Source organism: Mchenga conophoros, linkage group LG3 (genome assembly GCF_057382185.1).
Source record: "Mchenga conophoros isolate Kocher_MC1m ecotype Shallow Benthic linkage group LG3, M_conophoros_male_GT1.1, whole genome shotgun sequence".
Lineage (NCBI taxonomy): Eukaryota > Metazoa > Chordata > Actinopteri > Cichliformes > Cichlidae > Mchenga > Mchenga conophoros.
In genome coordinates, this window is record NC_140528.1 from 36,309,784 (window position 1) to 36,326,081 (window position 16,298).

Below are 16,298 nucleotides of genomic sequence, written 5' to 3' on the forward strand. Positions count from 1 at the left end.
CAGGGCATCTTGCAATACTTGCAAAGTAGATATTTCATTTAAGGGAGGAAACACTACGAATATGCAAAAGCATTTGCTCACAAAACACGTGATGACCTTAAATGAATGTCGTGTTTTTAATTCTGCTCCGGACTCGTGAATCTCAACCCAGCAGCAGCGGTAACGTTTGCACGTCCTCTCCCGTTAATGCGGCAGGTAAATAATCAACTAACAGTGCATATTATGTTAGCGCGATCTGCCTTATTACAAAACCTGCCATTACTGTGCATTTAGGTGACCATGATGAGAGAGACAGACAGAGTCTGGCTCAGATGCTGGCAGTTCTCGCTGCAGTCTACCGGTAGCGTCTCCTTTCAGGCCAGGATAGACTAATGTCACCGAGCAGTGACTAAGTTTGTGGTAAAAGGCTTGCACCCATTTGCCACAGCAGATGCCCCGATTTTTGGTAAGTGAATGTGTTTAATTGTGGGCAGGGACATTACTGTAGTGATGGGACGTTCTGTATCGAGGCTTCGGAGCGTGTGTCGAGTAATGGAGGGGGCGTTTCCGCGAAGCGCGTATCGAGGCTTGCTTCATTTATGGGAGGAGCTGAAAATGATGACGTCCGAAGCCTCGCTGCCCGGCTGTACCACGTGACTGGTTCATGAAGTGGTTCGAACTTTGCCGCGAGATATGACAGCGATATAAACCCCTCAGACTTCAATCAAAATGTGGGTGTTTGATGGAGAGTTGCGGTTAGTGAGAGTTTGGAGACAGTTTGGAGGTTTATGAGAGTGAGGAGAGAAAGTCAGGAGAGAATGGAGCCAGCTAAGAAGAGGAGGATGTCCTCCCCTGTGTGGGAACATTTTGATCTTATTCCTCCCAACAAGGTATGTAAATTTCTACAGAAGATGTATTTTCATAATACTGATGGTGCAATACAATTTATGTTAAGCTGTCTGTACTTTTGTACAAGGTGAAGTGTTTGCTATGTGCCAGGGAGCTGGGATATAACAACAACACCTCATCCATGCTTAGGCACTACAGAGCTTTGCATGAGAATAAGGGGGACACCGATTGTGGAGCAAGACCAGGTGAGCCATCAAATGCAATGATAATATAGCATGCTGTAATGTTACTAAATGATATAACAATATTATACAACTGTTATAAGTTACGTGTGTGATATTTATATTTGTGCTTTGTCTTTATTGTCTTTCCTCAGGAGAACAATCTCAAATAGATGAAGACCTGGTCAGCATGGTGATTGAGGACTCACAGCCATTTAGCATTGTGGAGGACAAAGGATTCAAAAGATTTGTTAAATCATTAAATCCTAGCTATGTTCTCCCCACTAAAAAGGTCATAAAAGCAGTGAAAATTTAGTTTTTACAGAATAAAATGTGAACAGGCAGGACTGAGGCTCAAAGCCTCAGTGTGTAGCTGTCCATACCTCAACGTTACAAAAGCACAACTACTGTCCACACCCCAACCACACCTCACCTCACAGTAAATGATCATTTCCATTTCAAGCATTTCCAAATAATCATTTCCCATACTGCCAGTATAAATATACACAGTATACTGCATCACTACAATATACATGTTTTACACACTCCTTTTGTTGTTGACATTTACAGGCTGTGTGCAAAATGCCACACTCTTCAAATTCATGCCAACTAATATTTTTACGTCCAGTAGGTGTCCTGCTAGAGCAAATGAAGCTTCATGAAGCTTCGCATTGGGGTGAACCAATTGGATGAAAAGCTTCAGTGCTTCATGGGGCTTCATCTGCCCATCACTACATTACTGGATATTCTTGTGTAATTGCTACAGAATAATTTATGTTATACTGTCATGGTTGGCTGTGTGGCAGGTGGGCAAGCAGGAGTGGTGGATCCAAAATGCAGGACTCAGACACAGAAGTTCAACTTAAAGCGCAGCTTTATTGCTGTAAATCCTCTTACTAACTAAACTCACCAAAAGACAAACAAAAACGCTGGTGGACTAAAACACTGAAGCAGAAATACTGAACTGAAACTAGAGCTGGAAACAAAAACACTGGTAACACGGAGGCAAAACACACACAGCTTGTTGAGGGTACGACGCAACACTGACTCAGAGAAACACAGGGACTAAATACACTGGGAAGTAACGAGGAGAATGAGACACAGAAGGAGAGCACAGCTGGGGGAAATTAGAACTGATGAGACAAGCAAAGCAGGACACATTCACATAAGACACGGACCTTCAAAGTAAAACAGGAAGGATCACACAGAGACGCGAACTTGACACAGTGGAGACAGCAACTAAGAAACACAGAGACATAAACCATAAGGCAGAGGACTCTAAGAACCGAGAGACACAGCGGGGAACCCAAACATGCAGACACAGACTTACACAGAACAGAGGGGACACAGAGAAACATGAAGGGCAAGGGATCGAAACTAGAAACCATAGAAACTCACACCAAGTACAATAATACAAAAATCACAAAGAACTAAAACGCTGGGTCAGGAGACCCAGGACCCTGACATATACTTTGTTATGGCTACAGATGAATATTTATTTTATTGTTTTACATTTACTTTTTTTTTCCCCAGGGGACCCTGTGACACCCCATTGAAGAGCCGTAGGCTGTGGTTCTCTTAAGATCACACTGTTGGGTTTGTAAGGCCATGTTACTCCTAAATTTCTATCTTGTTCAAAAAGAAGACATAAAACAAAGTTCTAAGCTAATCGACCTTAGTGTTCTCCTTTTTTAAAAAGAATCGATAAGAGAATTGATAAAGAATCAAATCGTTAAACAGAATCGAAAATGGAATCGGAATCGTGAAAATTTTATCAATACCCATCCCTAGTCAAGGGCCATTCGATTTTGCACTCCCATCAGCGAGGTCGTACCCAATTGTTCCGCAAACACCTCCATGTCGTCTCTGGTTAGGTTAGAGAGTCTCAGCAAATTATAGTGGACATAATTTATACAATCAACATTCTTATTTGGAGTTACCCATAGGAATATCCCTCTCTTTTTTTGTGTTTCTTTTTATCGCTGTGTAACTCAGTTCAGTTGAAAGCCTGTGTGCGCTAGTACCTCTTGCCACAAGTTCACAGAATCCTTTGCGGTTTTACCCCTGAATGACGTCACATTTTGGTGGGCCAGTCTCTAGTCAAAATGCCCGGGCCGATTTTTTGTCCCAGTCCAGCCCTGGTTTTGATTTGACGTATGCATGTATTGTATCTGATGACACATGAGGGGGCGTTAACCCTGATGAATCAAAAGCAATCTGAAGTGTCTTTTTGGGTGGAGATCTACAGCTGATGTTTTGCAGTGTACATCTCACCACACTGCGTGTGATCATTAAATCAGTTGTTTGACCAAGCTCTTCTGGACCATGGTTGTTTTTACTCTCCTCCTCAATCTTGAACCCTTAACAGCGGTCTGCAACATATAAACAAGGTAACGCACAGCCATAACCAATATTATTTGATATAGCAAACCTAAGCCTGTAAGAAGCATTTTTATCAGTTTCCCTTCATCATGTGGTTGGTTTTTCCTCCACCAGGCTGTCGTCTGCTGTGGCGCACTGCGTCTACTGGAACCAGGTGTCGTCTTTTCCTTTCAGTTGGACTGCTCCCCACAGACCTCCTTCTCTCCGGGCTCCTCGGCTCTGCCACACCCCTTTTTCCTCTGGGGCTGCTTCTTCTTGAGCCTGTCTGGCTTCTTCCAACACATTGGTGCTTGGTTCAAGTTCAAGTTCAAATTTTATTCGCCACATGCAGGTTGCCCTGCAGTGAAATGAACCCGCCCCCTGACCTTACACATACAACACAGACATCACATGGGGATACAAGTCAGAGAACGGTTGCATTACAGAAAACCACTGAAATGTACACTACAATGGGAAAAGTACAAGAGGAAAAAAAGAGACCCCTACTCATGCTGGGCTACAGGAGGACAGCATGAGAACAGGAAACAAAAAAACTCCTCTGCACAGAAAGCATATAAATGTCCACAGTACAACATTATAGAGCACGTGACCAGCAACAGGGTTGGGTAGGGGATAAGGAGTAATTCCAGGCAACACAGCAGCCATCCTGCCACTGCGCCGACTCTCCAGCGCGGGCCCAGACCCGCCGTGTTCCCAGAAGGCAACAAGCATCGAAGGCATTGGAAGGGGAGGGGGGATGAGTGAGTGCTCATTAGTGTAAGTGTATGTGTGTGCGTGTCCATAGTTCAGCTGAGACAGCGTCCTTCGCCCTATCAGGCTAAGTAAACAGTCTGCTAGCCAACCCAGGTGGTCTTGCATGGGATGGAAAGAATAGTCATCACACAGTCGTTATCAGGGAGTTTTTGTTCGGCTCCAGCCTTGGGCCTGTGCAGCTGGCGCCGTGGTGTCCGCATGTTGATGTTGTTGATTCTTCTTTTATGCGAGCAGCTCAAGAGAATTTCAAAGCTGTTCTTTAACACTCCGACACTGGTCTCTCAATCTCCCGTTGGAGAACCGCGAGCCTCCCCATGATGGTATCAAACTTCTGTTCCGTGGTGTTGTCATTCTTTTGATTCTGAGACCTCACAACTGCAGTGATCCGTTCTGCGATGTGATCCAACTTTCGCTCAAGGGTTTCATTTTGAGCAGGCCCCTCTCTGATGTATCCCATCATACGCTCAATGGTGTTAGTTTGAGTCTTCACGGCAGCTGTAAGCGTCTCCAAGGTGTTAACCATGCTGCGTTCGTTGTGAGAGGTCGTGCCTCGTCCCATCGCTTTGATTCCAGCGGGCAGCCTTGGGGGGGTTTGAACAGCCGGTTCTGCTCTTAATTCTCCGATAAGCCTGGGCCAAGCCAGCTCTGATCAGCAAGAACCCTGTTATCATGGTTCCGAATAGGTAGATATGTTCAGCGTCCTCGATCGACAGTCCCGCCAGGCACACGATCTTCCAGTTCTGCCACCCGTCCATCGTGTATCCGGCAGGGAAAGTCCCTCCAGGGCACTCGGGCTCTCCCGAACCCAGACTTCTCGTTGAGAAAAGGGTGTCAATAGCATTCAGAGACCAGTTGATCAAATCCATAATTCTCTTTTGGGTTTTAGAGAACGACAGTGAGAGACTGTTCGAGGGAAAGTAATACACACGAGACAAGACAAGGACACAAGAGGCTAAGCAGGGAAGATAAGGGGAAGGAGGAGAGGAGAAAAGTGCGACCGCCTTCGCCAAGAGCCAAATGAGAAAGGTTCCTCTTCAGCAGTTACCTGACCAATTTGCCTGCGTCCTTTGTAACCTGCTGCTTGTTTTGCGGCTTCATCCGCTTTCCTATTTCCCTTTGCCACCATTGTGATTTCTTGCGAGTGTCCTTTGCATTTTATGATACTTACCTCGTCTGGGTCGTCCAGAGCCTTTTCCAGTTCCTCCATTTCTTTCTTATGGCAAATGGGAGTATTTGTTGCCGTTCTGAAGCCTGCCCTCTTCCATTGAGCAAGCTCCATGTGAGCTGCCCCAAAAGCATAAGCTGAGTCAGTATAAATGTTCACTCTCATATTCTTGGCCAATCTCAAAGCTCTAATCGGGGCTATTGCTTCTGCTCTCTGGGCTGACTGCTGCCCCTCAACTCTTCCTGCCTCTTTAACCTCATATTGCTTTCCCTTTCTGCAAACCACAGCATAGCCTGCTTTCAGTCCTTCTTCATCATGATGGCAGCAGCCGTCTGTGAACCAGTCCTCAGCTCCAGGAATAGGTTCTGCTTTTAAGTCTTCTGTCACTTTTTCTTCAGCTTCTGCTTTTTCTGTCACGTGGTTCCCCTGACCCCATTAAATCTGCCATATTGATCCCCTCATGTGTAAATGTCAGATTTGGAACTTTACTCAATCTCTGTTGTGTTAGTGGTGTCATGGTGAATGCTTGTGAGTTGACATATGCCACTACACTGTACTTTTAGTGGATGTTCTCTCACTACGTGTGCTGTTTTCTGAATTATTTTAGCTACCCCAGCTGCGTGTTGTGTGCATTTAGGATGCCTTGCTTCTGTTGAGTTCAGTCTTATGCTGACATACACAAGCACATCTCTGCCGCCCCCTTTTTCTGAAACAACACACCGTTCACGATTCCGTGTGTTTCAGAAACATCCAGGTAGAATGGTTCATCATAATTTGGTGTTGCCAGGTCTGTGGCTCTTGACAAATCTTGTTTCAGTGAAATGAACGCTGTTTCTGTGGCAGGCGTCCAAGGCAATTAAACACACAAGTTATTTATTTATTTATTTATTTATTTATTTAGGACAGTGCATGTTAATGAACATAAATGTAAAAAAAAAATTACATGAATGTAAACATACCAGATTATAGCCAAGGGTTAATTTCCATTTCCAAGTTACAACAGAGAAAGATTTCAAGTTTTAGATAAAGAAGCAAAAATACAATTTAATGTTGTAACTTTGATGTTCACCTTCATTCTAACCTCATAAGAGGAAAAGGAAGAGAAAATATATCACATTTTACATTAACACCATCCACCCTCATGGTTTACATATGGCCACTAGAGGGAAATGTTGTGCTTTAAACACTAACATGGATACAAATAGATCATCAGTGTTCTCTCATTTCTCTCACTGTGACCCAAAAATCAGGGTCAGTAGGCCATGTTGTTGTACATCTTGTAGGATGTATTAGAAAAACATGTGCAGGACAGAGGAGAGAGGAGGCTGCACATGTGATCCTTTCACACAGGTACAGCATACAACCATGGAGGGAGAAAGGAGGGAGGAAGACTCTTTAAACAGCGTGTCAAACTGTCTGTCTTTCAAAGTCTGTCACTAAAAATCAAACGTGAAGAACACTGTAAACACAGCCATAGCTGTAGCGCTTAAATCCTCGTTTCCTTGATTCCTCTCTTGACTCCTCTTCTTACATCTCCAGTTAATGGTTCCCAAACTTTTTCTTTGCTCTGCCCCCCCCCCCCCCCCCCCTCCTTTGTTTTACAAGAAAAAATGCCTCTCTGTGTAAAATGGGTTCAAAAACATAAACAACTGTGGGATACTGTTTGTCTTTGATTTGAACCGGGGGAACAAATCATGGCAGGATCAGCCTGATATTATTTGTATCCCGCTGTAACTTTACTGTATAAAGAGCTAACATCTCCAAAATGTCAGGAGTAGTTAGTCATTACAACAAGTGTTTGTGAACTAAAAATGAAGAATGTGGGATACTGTTTGTCCGTGATTTGGAGAGCCCAGCGTGTGATAGGGGAAACCTATCTTGGCACTTGTGCAGGTGAAGCCAAAGGGAAGATATGCTTCACCATATTTTCTAGTCTTTGGCTTGGAAGGAAGTTGGTTTGGAAACATATTCAGCTATGCTTCATTTCCTGCTTTGCGTTTCTGTGGGTGCACCGTGCTAGCAGTGTCCAAGTGTTTTGGGTTTTTTTTTTTTCCCTTTTCATACCACGCCCCCCGCAATGGCTCTGGAAACAGGAAGTAGGACGAGGGGCTGCCGGCCCAATCATATCCCAATTTGTAGCTGGCCTCATTCTCTCTTCCACCAATGGTCAGCCTCCACCTGGAAACTTACATAACACAGACATCACAGAGTACAAGCAATGCCCCCGCATGGTGTGGCGAGTAACAGCACCACACGGCAACAATGACCTGGGTCATAACACATGATGTAGCTGGAAGATCTGACAAACTAGATTTATTAAAAGATGCAAATTATGCAAAGTTCACTGTTGACATTCAGCAGGGATGTGATACTGAAGTCTAAAGTGGCCGTTTGATCTGTTGATCAGTAAGACACTCAAATCTCAAGACAAAACCTTTGAGTAAAAATGAAATAGACATACAGTACTGTAGGCCTGCTATCTGTGCTCATTACATCTGTTTCTGCATGACTTTAAAACACTGACAATACCCAGAACTCTGAACAGCAGCAGCAGACTCAAAGCTGTAAAAAGCTCTGAGACATTTCAACCTGCTGCAGTTCAACAGGATGCTAGATAAAATCCAGATTCTGTAGTTAATATTTTCTGCAGATCAGAAAAACAATAACAAGAGCAACAAGAAGCAGAGCAGAAACTGACAGACCAACAATAATTCCAACAGATCCACCCACTCCGTCATCTTCCTTTCTTCCATCTTGTCTTCATCCTTCTCTTGCCCTTCTGTCTGACCTGCAGGTGAGAAACAGGTGTGAGGTGTCAGCTGTCAGGTACAACAGTGATGAGTGAAGAACAGAACAGAATCCATTTCCTCTTCAAACTGCTGTCAGACATTATCTACTGCACTCTGATCACATCACTCAGACCAGCTGCTTTCTACAAAGTCTCATCAACAACATCTTTAGAAACAAACATCAACAACCAGGAAGCAGCTTCACCTCTGATCACACACACACTCAACTCTACTCACTCACCTGGAGGAACAACCAGGTAGATGATGCTTAACTCCAATGAGTGTGCTCCATCCATGAAGACACCACACTCGTATGTTCCAGCATCATTAGCCGTCACATCCTTCAGAGTCAAAGACACGTCTCCATCCTTCATCTGTCTGTCTTGCAGATCCACCCGGTTCTTAAAAGATGGATGCTGGTTGGCTGGATAAAAGTGACTATCCTGATAATAAAGCACATATTCTGACTTCATTTCAGCTCTACTCCACTCTACAACTCTGGTCTTGTTGTGTGGAGCTCGACATGTCAGAGTGACGTTCTGTCGAGACTCAGCTGTTATGTTTTTCTGCTCTGAAAGAGGAAACCACACAGAGCAGAGAGGTTAAAGGTCAAAGTACAATTATGACCAGAATGATTGACTTTAAATATTTTGTTTATTTCCTTTGACATTTGAGTTTTTAGTCATGTTGGATTTAATGAACCTCTGAACATCCAGCAGGTCACCAGTGACCCACTGAGGGGGAATTTTAGCCTCATGCTAAACATGCAAAGTGTCAGAAACTACAAGATGTTAGCTTCCACAGAACAACAACATGTGCTGATAATAAGTGAATATAATGTGTGAGAGAACGCAGCCTCTCATTATGCTGCTTAGAAATATGGTATCTAACCAGATGCTTACTCTGGATGGCATTACCTTGGCCTCCAGTAACGCTGTGAGGAACCTTGGAGTCATTTTTGACCAGGATATGTCCTTCAACGCACATATTAAACAAATATGTAAGATTGCTTTGTTCTATTTGTGCAACATCTCTAAAATTAGAATGTCTCTTGCTGACGCTGAAAAACTAGTTCATGCATTCATTACTTCCAGGCTGGACGACTGTAATCCATTATTATCAGGATGTCCAAAAAACTCCCTGAAAAGTCTTCAGCTAAACAGAAGTGAAAAAGGTGCAGGATGTAGGGTACTAATGTATTTATTCTCACTCTTTTCTATTCTTACTCTATCTCTATTCAAGTACAATGCCTTTATACTTGTATTTAGTTTATCTATTCTGTATTCTGTAAAGTTGTATATATGTATAATTTAATTTTAAATTTTTCAATTTTAGTTTTACAGTTTGCACTTTTGATCCAGGAGGACAATATTTTATCCCACTGCATACTTGAGTATATATTGACAATAAAACTCAGCTTGACTTGACCACACCAACCTCAAAACATTTGTCTTTATTTAAGCCAAAAACATGAAGCACACACTTATTTTTACATTACATAACACAACTTTGACATATTTGTGGAAAAACTCTAAAGTAGGAAAATGGGTTATAAATGTTGTTGTTGTTTTTTTATTTATAAGCAAAAGGAATTCAGTCATTGTCTTTTGTTTAATTTTCATTATGAACTGTACAAATTACTGCTGAACAGGATAAAAGTTCCTCTTTACATTGAAATTGGGGGAAGGGAGGGAAATGGAAACAGATGGGGAACACAAGCAGTAGACTAGACAGAGGGAAGCAAAACTGAACCCGCTGAGCACAGGGTGCAAAATAAAACAGGAAACACACTGAGCCGCAGACTAAGACACACAGCTTGACACTGGGTTCGTTGAAGAAACAGACATGGATTCACATGACATAGAGGGGAGAAGAGGAATGAAACACAAGGAGGGGAAGCATGGTAACAAAAGAGGGAGACAGAAAGACAGGACACGACTAAGAGCTGAAGGGCAAAGAAGACACACAGATAGAGAGGGAGCGAAGGACACATAGATGAAGACAAAGGCACAAAGGTAACCTAATAAACAAAAGCACATAAACTAGAAATTAGCAAACATACTAAGCAATGTAAAATGCAATACTAAATTGTATAAAACTAAATCATTAAATCATGTGAGCTAAAGAGCCAGAACCATATGAACAACATTTGAATTTGACCACAGAATGGTTCAGTTCATACTAAATCAGCCTTTGAGCTCATTCCTGAAAACTAGAAACATAAACACTGATGCGTCTCTGTGGAAATGTTTCTGTGTTGATTTTAGCTCTGTTTTGATTTCTGACTTGTGGTTTGCGAAGATAAAGGTCCATGACACTGGTTTTATCAACTTGTAAAACAAAATTGAAATCTAAAATGTACATTTTCACAACTAACTGGTTGAAGTCACTGGTTCTCATGTAATGATGTCCAGCTTGTCCCTCCTGCTCTTATTCTCCTCGTTTCTAGTCGGATGTTTGGCTCTCCAGGTTGCCTTTCTCACCATCTCCCCAAAAGTATTGCTGAGGAAAAAGTAAACAAGAGGGTCGAGGCAGATGTTGAAAACTGACACCATGGTGGTCACCTCCTTCAGGTAGAACAATACTGGACCTACTGAGTCATCGCTCCACAGAAACGTAAAGGGAAGACGAACCAGGTAAAATGGGACAAAGCAAACACAGAAGATGCTGACCAGCACCAACATGTTTCTGCGAGACTTCACCAGCTTCTGAGAGCCAGAGGAGGCCAGCTGCCTCTGCTGTGCCTCCAGCAACCTGCGGGAGATGCTGTAGTAGAAGAAGACCATGGATATGAAGACTAAGAGGAAGATGAAGGCAGAGAAGGTGTTGATTATTCTGAACAACAGGCTGACTGATGGACTAAACAGGTGAACGCAGCGGCTAGGATTAAAGGTCAGAGGTTTCTGGGAACTGAAAAAAATTATGATATATACAATTGTTGGAGCCAGGAGAAAAACCCAGGTGATGACAGAGATGATTCGTGCAGTCTGCAGTGTCTGCAGCATGTGAGTTCCTGATGGATGGATGATCCTTAGATACCTGGAGAGAGACGAGAAATAGGCAGAATACAACTTCACTAAAGGTGCCTAATCTGAAGAAGTCAGTTAAGTCAAAAGGATACATTCATGCTTTTTTCAGGAGCACAGGGTAGTGGTTAACCACTTAATCTAGTTTTTACATTATCGGTAACTACAGCCTTAAATAATAAAGGTTCCTTACCTGTTGGCAGCGATGTACCCCATGAATAATATACTGGCACACATGTTGATGAAGAAGGCAGAAGCTCCAAAGCTGCAGTAAAGCCTACGAATGATGGGAGAGCTGCTGGCATAGTAGGTAATGCGGAGTGGCAGACAGAGGCAGAGCAGGAAGTCAGCAGCTGTCAGGTTCTTCAAGTAGACCATCAAGCTGTTGGATACCTCAGGCCAATCTCGACAAAGATAGACCTTCAATGTAAAGCCATTTAGGAGTAAACCCACCTGAAAATAGACAGAGTGGAAGGAAAAGAAAAGGATTGGTGCATACACCGGCACATAAACCAATTTCTAACAGAGCACAATTGGATAATTTGAAACTTACGAGGAACACCAGACTGTAGACCACCATAAAGTAAGGGTTCATGGATGTATCGTCATCGTCATAGGTCTGGTTCAAAGATGAAGTCAAATTTTTTTGGACAACCATGGTTCTTGTGCTGAAAAATAAATCCACTTTACTCAGTTAAACTGTGTAAAAATCCTAGGTTCATCTTTGAAATGATTCACCTCCACGGTCTCTTGGTTTGTTGTGTTAAACCAATGTTGGACCAATTTTAAATATTGTGCTACATGTTATGTACACTCTGTAGTTGTAGAAGGAAGCATTCATGAGTGAAGATGAGTCAACCGTCTCATGAATCTTATAACAATCCATTAAGCACAAGCTGAAGTGGTGAACTGTAGGCAGAATCTGCACTCATCGCCAAAATTGTGTTGTTGTTAGCCAAGAAACTTTTGCTTACCCCAATTAGCAGATTTTTATCTCAAAACAAGACAATTTTGTCAGATGTAAGAATATCTGGCTTATTTCAAGTAGAGCTTATTTGCAGTGTAACAATTTAGCAGGTGGTCACAGACCGTTTCTCTCTGTGTTTCCCTCCTGACTGATCTCTGGTTTGTTTGTATTTGGTTTCCTTATCATTTTTTGCTTGAAACAGTAAATGTCGACTATACAGGTGCTTTTTTTTCTCTTGAGAGATGAAACCAGCAAAATTAGTGTTCTCAAACATTTTCAGCATATTTAAGTGTGAGGTAGTTTGTCAGTGCACTTGGCACCAGGAAATGCTGAGCCTTAGTCAAAAGAAGATTTGTATTCATATATTCAGATTACCTTCCTGAACACTAGCAGAAGCCTTACCTACTTTTTTCCTTCAGTCAGGACTGGTTTAAAATGGCTTTTATGTTCTATCAGAAGTATGAAAGATGTGAGAATGAGAAATATCAGGACTCACTCTGGTTCTGCAGCTTTCTGAGAGGAGGAAAAGTTGCTTCAGCTGTTCTGAGTGTGACGGTACGATGTAGATCAGGAAATACACAGTGGGATCACACTGCCCTGCCCACTACCATATTTCCTCTTTGTCTTTGCTGTTAATCGGGCGACCGTGGCTCAGGGGGTTGGGAAGCGCATCAGTATCCGGAAGGTTGCCGGTTCGATCCCTGGGCTCTCTGTCCTGGTCGTTGTATCCTTAGGCAAGACACTTCACCTCCCGCCTACTGGTGTTGGCCAGAGGGGCCGATGGCGCGATATGGCAGCCTCGCCTCTGTCAGTCTGCCCCAGGGCAGCTGTTACTACAACTGTAGCTTGCCTCCACCAGTGTGTGAATGAATAGTGGCACTACAAGCTCCCTTGACACCACCTGCAGCTGTACCTCTGGGCCTGTGGGGTCTGACTGTTCTCACTGTGGAGCAGCATTAAGAAAGGATTTCCTATTTCCTCAGCAGGTTTCAGCACCTCTGATTTCTCACAGTATGCGTAAGTTTTAACCAGACCTGTGTTGAGAAATGACAGCGTCACTCACCAGTTCAGTGGAAAAAGCCAAAGGAAGTAGCTGGTGTGGTGCAACATAGAAACATGCAAAAACCTGCGAGACATAAAACTGTTTTTAAAGGACGAGCTGACACACAGAAAATCACAGGCTTCAGCAAAGCTCTGATTCTAGAGTCTAATACTTAAAATAAACCTTTGAATTGTTCAGCTGCTTTCTAATGTAGAATGTAAACATGGACTTATTTAAACAGTTTACTGTCCTCTTTTTGTCTCTTTCTCTTTCTAACTTGTGTCTCAGTCCTTTGCTGTGAGCTTACAGAGCTGACAGCCCCTGTTATGTGATTTCCTTCTGATGTTTTTGTTCTGTTTGTGAGACTAACAAATAAAAGGCATCTTCTTTTCTCCACTTGTCCATTGAGTGTCTCAGCTTCACATTTGAGCATTTGGCACCAGGACACCCTAACCCTTTGTCAATTACAACTTTATGATAGTATCATTAGATCTGCATCTTGGATACAGGCAGAAGACAGCTGTGGTTCTGATGCAGATGTGTGGAGGGAATATTTCAGTGCTAAAAGTCATCTTTTAAGCTGTTGATCTTTAGGCCCAAAGAATCCCTGATGCAGGAAGTTGATTTTGGCTCTCTGATTGAAAAGTCCTAATCTCTGATCTTGTGAGTCTTACCCAGTAGATCATGTAGGGTTCAGCTGGAGCTGATGTGGGTGAGGGGACTCGCCCACTACTATCTCAGTATGGTCCAGGTAACCTGCTAAGCCTGCAGGTCGAATCCTATCAGTCCCACCTGATGACGGAAGTGCGCTCCTATTGATTCTGTTATTTCTGGGATGATTTTAATAGCCTGGACAGCAGACTCCAAGGAAAAAAAATTGTAATCAAATTTAAAGAATAACACTCAGACTTTTTTCTTTACAATTTGGAAAAAAGGTTAAAAGGCCAAAGTCCACAATTTAGAATTTAATTGCAGGAAATTTTAATTTTCCAAAGCAAAATCAAAATCAAATAATAAAAATCACAAAACAATAAGAAAATCACTTAAACCATACTTATCTAATTTTACTACTCTGAGTTAATGCTGATCTTGTTCTTATCTGTAGTGAGGAGAGGCTGGAGGAGGGATGAGCAGTGTCAGATCTGAAGGTGCTCTTATTCTTATTGTTCTGTGTAGATGATAATCACCCAACAAGAAAGCAGCTGGGCATCCAGTGGAAGTATGCTGTAGATCAAAATCCTTCTGAATTAGCCATCAAACACCTTAAAACTCAGGAGATGATTTTGGAATTTTTGGCTTATCAATTCACAGGTTGACTGCTGTTAGCGTCTCTGCTGGAACTTTTAACTGTGAACCTCTTAGATCCAGTATTCAGAATTGGTCATCTTGCAGAAGATAAAAGGGAAGACCCCATCTTCTCCTCACTTTTATACTGACCCCACCCCCACATTCATTTAGGTTGTTGACATTTAATCATCCAAAGCCAGCCGCCCGCCTCTCTCTCTCTCTATCATCATATATAAACATTGAATCACACATGGAGAGATAGATAGATATATCGATATATCTATATCGATCTATATCTATAATTCATGTTACAATCAGTTTATGTGATTCTACTTCAATTAGATTTGGGGAGAGGGGTTCACATGAAGATTCATTTTAACATTAATCCCTTATCAATTCAATTACAGAGATAGAAATGCTTGGAACACCTGCATATTTCTGGAGCTAAAAAAATAAGTCTGGATTGATATTTCCTCTTAAATCAGCACTGTCAGTGACTGATTGTAACATCCTGAAGCAACAATTATTCTTTCATTAAACTTTATTAAAACACATCTGGCTCACTGCAGATTTCCTGTCGAGGTCATTACATTTTGATGATCTTGATTTCATGTTGGTTGAAGCTGTACAGCTCAAGAAAACAGCTAAGAGTTTAACAGAAGGAAGATTTAAAACAGAAAGCAGTGAAATATTAACTTGTATGTGTCACCACCACCATTGAACATCATCCTCATCTTTTAGTGCAGCTTCTTCAGTTATGCTGAAGAAGCATTTACCCAGAAAACAACACGAACCCTGAGGACGCATTCCCAGTGGTTACCACCTCATCAGCGGTTATTTGGTTCATTGTAGCTCAAGCTACACACACACACACACACACACACACACACACACACACACACACACGGAATCTACCTGTAGTCACGTGTCTCGGTTACTCTTCTCTTAAATGTTCCTCTCCAACAGAAGCTGTAATGTCTCCAGTCAAAGTCTTGTCAGAGTGTGGAAACCTGCTCTGCTCACCCTCAGTCGGTTTCTTTCAGTGTTTATTAAAACGCTCAGAACATCATCTTACATAAATGTGTCCATTCCTCTGACCTGTGACTGCGGCTGCTGAGCAGATATTGGAATGATGCTCATAACGTTATTGGTTATTGCTCCATGCTGATATTTCTGCATTTAGTCAGCAGCAACATGAATACTGACTCAGCAACATAAACATCAGCACACTGACCAAAGTGTTGTTCTCTTTGCAGCCTTAAAGATAAAAGTCAAGAGGAAACTGAAATAAAAAAAAAAGTCATTTCTCCATCAGTTATGATACATGAAGCTTCAGTGAAAGCTTGAGTAACAACTCTGATAGACGTCACCTTCATCTCTCCAGACTCCGCCCTGTTCTCTCAGGAGTACCTGATAGTTTTGTTTCTGCCACCTGCATGAGCCAGTATGGTCGTGTCCAAATTCATGGGCTGCATCCTCCTGAGGACCCGGCCTTCGCGGTCTACGTGGGCCGGGTCCTCAGAAGGTCGGGTAGGCCGGAAGTAAACGGCCGTGAAATTGGACGGTCTAGCCTTCTGATTAGCGTCACCGCTGTCTCGGTGGAGTTTAATAAACTCAGCCGTCTGCTCCTTGCTGTCTAAAATATAACAGGACACTGGCATAAATTCTCAACCGTCTCTCACTTCTGTTTAATCAGTTTTTTGTTTGACGTTTATTCAGCTGTGCGAAAATCCCGGAGGAACCCACCCGGGGGATTAATAAAGTTTTATTTTATCCAATCTAATAACTTTAATCTCAGCCAAACCGATTTACTCACGAACAAATAAAACACTGAAAAA

General features: G+C 42.5%; 2 protein-coding genes across 2 annotated transcripts in view; both read right to left on the minus strand.

The window, feature by feature from the left end:
* Window positions 1-3,572: 3,572 nt before the first annotated feature.
* LOC146578426 (T-cell surface protein tactile-like) overlaps window positions 3,573-16,298 on the minus strand; it is a 553,052-nt gene continuing 540,326 nt past the window's right edge. The window contains exons 3-6 of the mRNA XM_085267814.1: window positions 8,380-8,709; window positions 8,068-8,137; window positions 7,414-7,527; window positions 3,573-3,720 (exon numbers count right to left, since the gene is read on the minus strand). Coding sequence (XP_085123940.1) covers window positions 3,573-3,720; window positions 7,414-7,527; window positions 8,068-8,137; window positions 8,380-8,709 — 662 coding nt within the window. The remainder of the gene's footprint in view (window positions 3,721-7,413; window positions 7,528-8,067; window positions 8,138-8,379; window positions 8,710-16,298) is intronic.
* On the minus strand, window positions 9,622-13,034 carry LOC146578427 (P2Y purinoceptor 14-like). The gene is made up of 4 exons (XM_085268736.1): window positions 12,628-13,034; window positions 11,718-11,832; window positions 11,358-11,617; window positions 9,622-11,177 (listed from the first exon to the last, which is right to left on the minus strand). The coding sequence occupies exons 2-4, from the start codon at window positions 11,820-11,822 to the stop codon at window positions 10,535-10,537; spliced, it is 1,008 nt and encodes a 335-aa protein (XP_085124862.1). The 5' UTR covers window positions 11,823-11,832; window positions 12,628-13,034; the 3' UTR covers window positions 9,622-10,534.